At 39.7% G+C, this 11,531-nt stretch overlaps 1 protein-coding gene across 2 annotated transcripts in view; it reads left to right on the forward strand.

Annotated features, from left to right (window-relative positions):
- Nucleotides 1-11,531, forward strand: part of Plppr5 (phospholipid phosphatase related 5) — a 109,860-nt gene that overhangs the window by 73,444 nt on the left and 24,885 nt on the right. For both annotated transcript variants that reach the window (XM_021158395.2, XM_021158396.2), the window contains exon 4: nucleotides 10,322-10,498. In XM_021158395.2, the coding sequence (XP_021014054.1) occupies nucleotides 10,322-10,498 (177 nt within the window). The remainder of the gene's footprint in view (nucleotides 1-10,321; nucleotides 10,499-11,531) is intronic.

The following is an 11,531-nucleotide window of genomic DNA, read 5'->3' on the forward strand; positions in this document are numbered from 1 at the left end:
CTTACTGTCTCCCACCAAGATTAATAGAATGTTCAGCCTTGAGCTCCAAGTGTATCTCCTCTTCTTGTTCCATGTGTCAGTAGGCCAGGAAATCTGCCAGAAGATTCTGACCTGCCTTGACACTGCCTGACAAGCAGGCTTTCACAGAAGCAGGCAAAAATGGCTCCCAACAACAGACTCCCTTTAACTAACTAGAAACTAGGGAAGAACAAAAAGAAAAGAAACTAGGGAAGAGCTAGTATGGTAAGTGCGCGGATAAAAGTTTAAGGTGATTTTGACATGGTTGGGTGCTACTTTGAAAAATTCTAAATTTATAAAAAAAAAAGAACACTTGAACAGGCTTCAATCTCCATTAAGAAGTTACGGAAGACACAATCGGTCACAGACAGAATAATATGATCAACAATGTTATGTAAATATGAAATAAATCCCCATATTTTATTAGACTGTATTAATCAATGTTGTCAAAAACCTAAGACATTTAAAGATATTCCAACCTTGACCTGATTGCTATCCTGTTTCTGCTTACCACGGAAGAGGCCTATTGTACAACAAACTGGACTAGAGGTTGGGAAGATTAGCTGGCTTATGAGCACACTTCAGAACAACTTGGGAGAAATCTTTAAATTTATTGGAGGAAAGGGGGCCTTTATGCCCCCAGGGAGGGGTCCAGGGTCTCTGGGACCAGGTTTGTATGGCCCTGCACCATTGGCCAGGGCAGAGGTGGTATAACATGCTTTGTCTGCCTGCTCAGGGGCTATAAAGTGTGGAAGGGAGGACTTTATAAGGTCAAACAAAGAGTAAAACCTGAGAACTCTCAGAGAAATAAATTCTCACTAGAGTTAATAGTGGAGGAGCAAGCTTTATGGAGCTAGGTTGGGAATGAGGTGCTAGCCAACTCCTGTAACCCTCATGTTTGAGGTATTTGTAGTTGAAGCTCCCTCAACCGTTTCTTGGTAACCCTTGGTCACTACAGTCCCACATTAATTACCAAATACAGACCAATATGTTGGGTTGGTAGTTTGCCATCTAGAAGAGCCACACTGGGCTTCAGGTTGGCTAATGTGTGGAGGTACATTAACAGAGCACTTACATTTTTAAACTTGCTGCATAGATTTTTCTGTATCTTAAAAGAATAAGAACTAGACATTGTAAAATAAAAAATTTTTTGAGTTTGTCTAACCCAAGAAGGAAAAGTTTTCTTTTTTTTTTTAATTTTTTATTAGATATTTTCCTTGTTTACATTTCCAATGCTATCCCAAAAGTCCCCCATACCCACACACCCACTCCCCTGCCCACCCACTCCCCCTTTTTGGTCCTGGCGTTCCACTGTACTGGGGCATATAAAGTTTTCAAGTCCAATGGGCCTCTCTTTCCAGTGATGGCCGATTAGGCCATCTTTTGATACATATGCAGCTCGAGACACGAGCTCCGGGGTATTGGTTAGTTCATATTGTTGTTCAACCTATAGGGTTGCAGTTCACTTTAGCTCCTTGGGTACTTTCTCTAGCTCCTCCATCGAGGGCCCTGTGATCCACCCAATAGCTGACTGTGAGCATCCACTTCTGTGTTTGCTAGGCCCCGGCATAGTCTCANAAGAGACANCTATATCNGGGTCCTTTCAGCAAAATCTTGCTACTGTATGTAATGGTGTCAGCGTTTAGAAGCTGATTATGGCTGCTTGTGGACGTTGTACATCGTGGTGCGGAGCCTAGTGCGCACCACGATGTACAACGTCCACAAGCAGCTAAGTGTCCACACTTTGGTCTTCGTTCTTCTTGAGTTTCATGCGTTTAGCAAATTGTATCTTATATCTTGGGTATTCTAAGTTTCTGGGCTAATATCCACTTATCAGTGAGTACATATTGTGTGAGTTCCTTTGTGATTGGGTTACCTCACTCAGGATGATGCCCTCCAGGTCCATCCATTTGGCTAGGAATTTCATAAATTCATTCTTTTAAATAGCTGAGTAGTACTCCATTGTGTAAATGTAGTACATTTTCTGTATCCATTCCTCTGTTGAGGGGCATCTGGGTTCTTTCCAGATTCTGGCTATTACAAATAAGGCTGCTATGAACATAGTGGAGCATGTGTCCTTCTTACTGGTTGGGACATCTTCTGGATATATGCCCAGGAGAGGTATTGCTGGATCCTCCAGTAGTACTATGTCCAATTTTCTGAGGAACTGCCAGACTGATTTCCAAGTGGTTGTACAAGCTTGCAATCCCAACAACAATGGAGGAGTGTTCCTCTTTCTCCACATCCTCACCAGCATCTGCTGTCACCTGAATTTTTTATTTTAGCCATTCTGACTGGTGTGAGGTGAAATCTCAGGGTTGTTTTGATTTGCATTTCCCTGATGATTAAGGATGTTGAACATTTTTTCAGGTGCTTCTCAGCCATTTGGTATTCCTCAGGTGAGAATTCTTTGTTCAGTTCTGAGCCCCATTTTTTAATGGGGTTATTTGATTTTATGGAGTCCACCTTCTTGAGTTCTTTATATATATTGGATATTAGTCCCCTATCNGATTTGGGATAGGTAAAGATCCTTTCCCAATCTGTTGGTGGTTTTTTTGTCTTATTGATGGTGTCTTTTGCCTTGCAGAAGCTTTGCAATTTTATGAGGTCCCATTTATCGATTCTCGATCTTACAGCACAAGCCATTGCTGTTCTATTCAGGAATTTTCCTCCTGTACCCATATCTTCGAGGCTTTTCCATACTTTCTCCTCTATAAGTTTCAGTGTCGGAAAAGTTTTCTTATTTCTCTCTTTTTCTGTGTATAACTTTATCAAGAAGGAGGAAAGAAAAGCAAACAAACATTCGTACGGTATGATGCTTGAAATGGTAAGATGTTCTCCATAGTCTTAGGAATTTGAACACCTGCTTTCCAGCTGACGGTCCTGTTTGGGATGTCTGGGAGGCATAGCCATGTTGTAGAATGTGTCCCTGGAGGAAGGCTTTGAGAAGACTCTTGTCCTTTCTAGTGTGTTCTCTCTTTGTGAGCTGTTGTCATCCAGTTCCTGACTTCATGGTTGCCATGCTTCCCTACCATGACAAACTCATATTTGTGCTAAACTATAAGCCAAATAAACCAGTCCATCTATAAAGTTCCTTGGTCATTGTGTTTTCTTACAGCAGTAGGAAAGTAGCACTCATAAGATAATTTGACAAAAGCAAACACAGAATTTTGCAAAATCTCTTTCTGAGAGGCAAGTTCCTCCTCTGGCTAGAACTGTGCCTCAAGCTTTTTGTTTTGTGTAGTATGAAATTTCCAATGATGTTTAAGAATTCTTTGGAATCTAGTCTTTCAGTATTTTGATAGCCAAAAAGAGGGATACAGGAGAATCTCTTTACATTGTCTACTCTGCATGAGGCTGCTAGTCCATAGTTACATATTCATTGGCATTCCAGGTTTCTCAGGAGTTTGCTCACTGAGTTATTTTAGCCTTAGGAAAGAATGTTGAGCTCTTCAGTAAATTGCAAAGAGTAAATCAAAGGGAATGAATACATGACCATAATTTATAAGTAAACAAGTGGAATGACCCTTCAGAGTTTAAATAGAAGGGAGGAAATGATGAAACAGCATGATGAAAATCATGCAGACTGGAGAAGGAATCCTCCAAGTACCTGGCCATAATGCTATCTTCAATCTAATGAGCACCATCCATCAGGCATTACTTCAGGATCTTTATCCTAATAGTATGATATTTCCCATTCCTGCTTCAGCTTAACAACTGCAAGTATTTAGGCTTCACTGCAGAAGTACCATGCTAAGCACTTTAACTATGCTAGTGTATTAATTCTTAACACACTGTGGGATAATATCTTACTTTTCCTTTGTGTTTGTAATCTACTACAAATCTATAAATCTTCAGTTCCTTGCTATTTCTTGTTCTATGTTACCTAATCACATGAGTCTTTGAAAACAATGCCTCTTGGTTGTAGCTAGAGACAAATACTTGGTGAAGCCATGGTGGAAGGAACACAGATATACTGTGATAAATCTAGTAAAAGTGAGGGATTAATTTGCCACTAGAATGTCCTCAGGGTTGACCAGATGACAAGTTTATTTTAGCATAATGGGCTCATAGTCTTCTTGTCAGAAGTGACTACTCCATAGTAGATGTTTCTCCTGAAAATACAAGACTTAATAAAAGCAGGAAGACAATTTAATAAATAAATATATATTTAAGACAATTTTAAGTAGTAATGTAAACAGACATGCTTTCACTTGTGTCTTATGTATTTTTCTATTGCTGTGACAAGACAGTATGACCAATCAACTTATAGAAGAGTGTGTTTGTCACTTAGAATTTGAAATGGTTAGAGTCCATGACCATCGTGGGGCCTTGGGTGTAGGGGAAAGAGAAATGGGAGAGAACCAACATCCTGTCAAAGTTCTGGTGCTCTGGGCCTGTGGACAAGGGAGGACTGCCTGACACTTTTCACATGCCCCCAGGTGGGCATCTGGCTGTGTTAGGCCACTGACCCCACATGACAGGTGGTAGACAAGGGGCAGCCCCAGGTACCAGTTTCTCAGCCTTGGCATAGCATCCCACACTGAATATGGGGGAGGAGCTGAGAACAGAATAGGGGCCCCAGGACAGCAGGAGAGGGCAGGAGGAGATGGGGGCGCTTGTTGGTTCCCACGCAGGGGAGAGTCCTTAGTCCAGTCTGTGGCTGCAGTGTAGGAAGGCCTTCTGGCAGGAGGTTAGATGTGGCTCCTTAGGAAAAAGCCTATCCCATTTTTCAAGCACAGCAGGCCTTCAAGATCAGAGACTATGGTTTTAGAGATTTATTGTAGAAAGGCAGGGGGAAAGAGAGAAGGTAGAAAGAGGGAGAGGCCAGCCATGGCCACGTGGAGAGAAGGGAGAAGAGAGAAAGAGAGAGAGAGAGAGAGAGAGAGAGAGAGAGAGAGAGAGAGAGAGAGAGAGAGAGAGAGAGAGAGGTAGGGACAAGCAGCCCCTCTTAGAGTGGGCTGGGCTATCTTGCTGTTGCTAGGTGACTGTGGGGAGGAGTCTAGCCAGAATGCCAGAAGTTTGGGACATTGTCTATATGACTGATAGCCACATGCATCTCCTGTCGGGGCTATGGGGGCAGTAACTTCGACAGGAGCCAGGGGTCCAGGAGACATGATCGAATACCTTCTATCCCATTTAGGTAGAAATTACCACCTACCAGGTCCCACCGGGGTCTAAGACCTAAGCTCAACTGGAGACCAGGATGTCTGTGCATAGCCCATTACCCCACAGACCATCACGTCAAAGAGCATGACAACATACAGGCAGGATGGTTCTGGAATAGTAGCTAAGGGTTTACATTTTTATATATAAGTATGAGGCAGATATAGCTAACTGGAAATGGCATGGATTTTGAAACCTCAATGCCTGCACTCATGACAGACCTCTGACAAGGCCACGCCTCCTAATGGTTCCCCTATAATTCCACCAATTGGATACCAAGCATTCAAATATATGAGCCTATGGGAACCATTCTTATTCAAATCACCATGATTTGCCTTATGCAAGTGTTAGATTTGGAACACACCTGCTATTTTTTCTAGTTCCAAGATATATGTTTTAATCACTATGGCATACTTATTTTACCCCATAAAACATTTTTACAAATTCTAGTATTAATTAATCCATACTTAAACAAGTACTGTCCGAGTATTGTTGTTTTTTATTTACCATGGAAAATACCACAAACACAGCAACTTTTAATAATTAAGTATATTATCTTAGAGTTTCAAATATGGATCTCCTTGGACTAAAGTGAACTTGTTATCTGGTGGCCAACTATGAGGACATTCTAGTGTCAAATTAATACCTTGCCTTTCATAGCTTAATTAGAATATATCTGTGTTCCTTTCATTTGTGGCTTCACCAAGTCTTTATCTCTGGCTACAAGTAGGGGATGTTGTTTTCAAAGACTCATATGGGTACCATACCCTTAAGAAATAGCAAGGAACTGAAGATTCATAAATTTCACTGGGGGCTCATATTCTTCTTGTCACAAGTGATGATTCCATGGCAGACATTGCTCCTGGAAATACCAGACACAACAAAAGGAGGAAAACAAGTTAATAAACTAATATATATATATATTTAAGAGATGTAATTTCAGGGAGTGAGTTCACCTTTCCCTGCCTATGCTTTTCATGCTTCCTTCATGCAATAAGTTTTGAATGTCTACTGTGTAAAAAGCATATGCATTTCAGATATAGCAGTGAATGGACAAAGATCATTCTGATGGAGTAGTTTAATGAAAAGAAACATAATGTTATATGCATTTTTCTACAGGGAGACAGTTATTACAAAATATTCTGCTCTCTCTCTCTCTCTCTCTCTCTCTCTTAGCTCAGCATTTGCACCCCCACTCAATCTGCTCATTATTAAGTCTAGATTTATTGAGGACCTCCTGGAAGTTGGACCAAGAACCAAGCACAGAGTTTATACAGTAAAGGACTGGGCTCTATTTCTGTCTTCCTTGGGTGAGGGAAACAAGTGAGACAAATGCCACCCAGACCTGGTGACATGAGCTCTGAGAAGATGAGCAAGGTTCCTTGAGAGCACATGACTGGGTTTCCTGGCTTGTGTCCTATATCTAGGTTAGCTCCCCTCAAGATTTTCATTTCCCCTGAGACTGTATCAACAATGCTCATCCTTCAGGATCAAGCCTTAGATGTTTCCTCTTTTGAGAAATTTAACATAGCCGTTGACACATAGTTGGAGCTCAATGTATGTGTACATTTTCTTAAATATGTTGATATACTTTACTAAAAGAAAACTAGTTGGCAAAATCCATGTGTGCATATATATATATATATATATATATATATATATATATATATATATCATTGTATAAATTTTAATAAGCAAAGATACATATGAAGAAATATATACTAGAATTTTAATAGGAAACAAATGATGAGCTTTGGCTTTCTTCATTTTCTTGCTATTGGGCATGCGTGGAGAGGGTGAATAAGGACTGATAATACAGCTAAATGCACAGGCTGTAAGCGTCCATAGACCCTTGAGGATGGAGGAAACACTGTCCTGCTCAAATCCCACTCTCCTTCTGTTTGTGTTCATTTTAGCTCCATTTTCACATCTGGTTAATCTAGATGGTTTCATAAGTGAATTAGAAACCAACAAAGCATAAATAATCAATTTCTGTCCTATAACCAGCTTCCTTGGTAGGTCATTATGCTATGATTTCTCCTTCTGCAGGTTAGAATAATAGACTTTCTGCAAGGATAATACAAATAAACTGTTTATAGGGCATTTGTTTCATAAAGTATTAGAGAGTTGCCAAGTTCAAATGAAAATTTCTCTAATTTGTCTTCGGTTATATTAATGGTGGTTATGCTTCAACAATATGTGTATTTTCCAAAGCATTGCTATAACCAGTCTTAATCTTATACTAATGGTGTGTAAAATTCTTGTCACCTACGTAATTCCTATAGCTCTGGAAATTCTGTGACCTCCCACACTCCATTCTGGGTTGGGACATTAGCCTCAAATTTAATAGAAGAAAAGCCAAATTTGAATTCTTTCTAATAAAGGCATTTTTGCATTAGTTTCCATAGTGGTGAGGTTTTTTGGGAACCTCTCTGTAAGCCTTCCTGAGTCAGTAGGGTAATTTAGGAAATGAGTCATCTTTGAATTGGAAGCAGCTAAAGCAGAAGCCAACAGCTTGTGTGGAGTAGCGGAGTTAACCAGTTAAAGAGTTAGGTTGTATCTGAGTTGGCCTTTGGGGCCAACAAAAAGGCGGCAAGCATTTACCAAAGCCATAGAGATTCTTTAGGGATTTTGTCCTTCATAGTTTTCCCTAATGATGGGACAGGGTATCCTGTTACTCTTAGAATGCCATGCTGGCATCTTTTTTGTGTGTCAAGTTCCAGCTCTCTTGAATCATCATGTGCTCTGTTTGAGTCTCTTAGCCGTTTTCTCCTCTATCCCCCCACCAAAAAAAAAAGCAATTCAATTAAGACACAGGAAACAAGTCTTATGATCAGGAAGTGACTAAGTCCTTTGTTCATAATCCCTTTTCATTTTTTTTCTTTGCCAATAGTGGCAGCTCAAAAATAAAGTTGTGAGGTCACAATAAGCTTTATCTTGATGCATTTCTTTCATTTATAAAATGAAGGTAGTAATGATATATAATTTATAGGATTATATTAAATATTTAGTGAGATGAAGTCTTAAAAACATTTCCTTGGACAGAAACTACTACTCACTAAGTGGCAGATAGATATTAGCATGATTCATTTCATTCAGTTAACTCACATTTATTTTAATAAGGATAGGGTATCTTTTGAGTTTTGTAGATGTGAAGAAATCAACCAACCTTCTGTCTGGTTAAAGAAGATCCCATGAGACATCCAAATTCTATGTCCCTTTCAGATGAGGGATTGCCCTCTTAACAAGATCACTGCAAAAGCTCCACAGCTTGAAGTTCTTGCTATTCTTGCAGGCAGATTTCTTTAACACTGTCTCTCAAGGGCAGGAGCATCCTTTGCTCTTTTTCATCTTCCCCTGGGTATTACTGTTTCTATAACTGACATGATAAAGGACCCAGAACACAGGCTTAAAATCTACAGCTCATACACCAGATGCCATTGGCCAACTGACACAATCCCTCTTCCTTCCTTTTATAATTCACCCAGAATATTGCGCCCTGATACAAATGACAATGGGCTAGAATTTGGCCATGGGGAGTTAGGATCATCTGAGCTGCTTATGAATGCACACTGCTCCTTCTGTATGATAACAGGCTACAAATATTACCCTGGAAAAAGGAAAGCAAAGAAGATAATTATTGGATTTCATAATATTCTAAAATGGTCATTATGAAATGAAAAGCTTAGACACTACTCTTTTGATCTACCCTCATAAGCAAATGTATTTGCTATCTGACTAGAGAAAATAGTCAAGATTGTAGAATATAATACATTATATTCATCCATAAGTGTTTTTCTAAGTGCGTTATCAGTACCAGATGTTCCTGTTATCAACACCATACAATCTAGTCATACTTTCAGACCTACCTCTTTCACAATTTTGTTATGGCTGACTTGAACACTAACTGGCACTATCCACTTGAAGTCAACAGGTTCACTAATAGAGTGATATGTGATCCAATTCTGAGCAATGAAGCTATATAATAAGTGAGATTGGGAGAAGAACCGAATTTTTCCTGAGCATGATGGCTCACAACTTATATTTATTTTCTTCTGTGTAACCAGTTGACACTGTGTGCTCTGTATTGGCATTTAATCTCATGTTTTCAGACAGCAACATACAAAGCCAGCTTTGGCTCTGCTCTGACTAGACTACCTTCTTTACAGGCACATCGGTTTCATAGAAATTGTCACTTAACTTTTTGTTTGTTTGTTTGTTTGTTTTCGAGACAAGGTTTCTCTGCGTAGCCTTGGTTGTCCTGGCACTCACTTTGTAGACCAGGCTGGCCTCGAACTCAGAAATCTGCCTGCCTCTGCCTCCCAAGTGCTTGGATTAAAGGCGTGCGCCACCATGCCCGGCTGCCACTTAACTTCTTTATAGCTAATTTTACAATTCTTATTTGATCAAGTATACATCTTTTTGGTACAGTGCATGCAGATGGAAACACTAGTACAGCATTAATGTTCCCCTCCTAAGGATAGTGTTGAGAGTGACCTAACATGTAAACTCAGGTGAAAAATAAGTGCAAGGAAAGTGTGTGAAAGGTGGAGGGTAGGAGGGTGCTTGGGATAACTCTGTTCACATTCCTAGATGTCTGATGTTGTTGCATAAGAATTGGTTGTTATAGAGCTGAAGAGATATCTCAGCAGATAAAAACATACACAGCTGTTGCTTGATTCCCGCACCCACATTCACGGCTCACAACTGCCTAGAGCTTCAGCTCCAGGGATCCGATACGTGTGATCACCATCTGCATGTATGTGCACACATGGTCCTCAGTAAGAAATGGCCATGCCAGAGAAGTAAAATCAAATAATTGGCACACTTAAATTCCACGTTTATGAAATCATCATCAAAAATTCGTTCCGAGTGTGGTGAGACACACCTTTAATCCCAACACTCAAGTTCAGCTTTGACTATGTAGGGAGTCGGAAGGCAGGCTGGGCTACACAGCTGACATTGCACACAACCAATATTGTTTTAAACTACAAAAATCATACAATGTAGTTGATTACTAAAGCCATAAAGACATGCATAATTGATAAATATGTTTTTGTAATCTATACATAATGATTTTCACGTTTATCTTAAGAAAATGCTTTTGTGTAAAGTCTTGTTCTGCTTGCTGTTTCAGATGTACATTACCAGCACTATCAAAGCCAAAGGAACCAGACTTGCTAAGCCTGTCCTGTGCTTGGGATTAATGTGTTTGGCCTTTCTTACTGGACTCAACAGAGTAGCAGAATATCGAAATCATTGGTCAGATGTGATAGCAGGCTTCCTAGTCGGAATATCTATAGCAGTATTTCTGGTAAGTTCAACTTTAAAGAATATGCTTGATTTTAGTAAACTTTTAATAAACCACCTCTAAGAAGATGGGAGGATGAATGACTGTGATATGTAACATGATGATATATATGGTTCTGACTACTCATTTCTTCTTCCTTGCTTATTTATTCTTAAGATCAGGTTTGGGGGAGAATAATAAATCAATTCCGCACTTAAAACACTTTTATATAAAATGGGGAAAGGCTGTAGAGTCCTCCTCAAGAACTAATTTTTACATTTATTTGTGTGTGTGTGTGTGTGTGTGTGTGTGTGTGTGTGTGTGCATGCACATGAGTGTGCATACATGCACAAGTGCACATGTGCCGTGGCATACATGTGCAGGTTTAAGAGACAGCTTGTAAGAGTGGGTTCTCTCATTCCACAAAGTGGAGGTTGAAGGTTAAACTTGATGATCAAGTACCTTTTAGCCACTAACTCAATGGTTCTTAACCTGTGGGTCGCTCATCACTATCCCTTTAGGGGTTTAACAAACTTTTCATATGCATTGCACATCAAGTACTTACATTATGATTCATAACAGTAGCAAATTACAGTTATGAAGTATCAGGAAAAATACTCTTATTTTGGGGGTCTTCACAACCCGAGGAACTCTATTGAATAGTTGTAGAGCTCGGAAGTTTGAGAGCCATTACCCTTAGCAATCTCACCTGTCCCTCCTCAATTAGTTTTATAGACTGAGTTGGTTGTATAATTATAAAACTTCTCAGGATATTTTACCTCTATTGTATTAAAATAAATATCCTCGAGGACCCAAGTGCCTCATGCATTTAATCTGTTGCTCTATGAGATCTGTGCCACAAATGCTCCCACAGCCAGAGATTGTAAAATGTATCACTTCAGACCCTTTCAATACTTGTTTGCTACACATATGAAAATTAGTAATTTATTAATTAAAATAAGAACACAATGGAGTAGTACTCAGCTATTAAAAAGAATGAATTTATGAAATTCCTAGGCAAATGGATGGACCTGGAGGGCATCATCCTGAGTGAGGT

The sequence above is a fragment of the Mus caroli genome, chromosome 3, assembly GCF_900094665.2.
Source record: "Mus caroli chromosome 3, CAROLI_EIJ_v1.1, whole genome shotgun sequence".
Taxonomy (NCBI): Eukaryota; Metazoa; Chordata; class Mammalia; order Rodentia; family Muridae; genus Mus; species Mus caroli.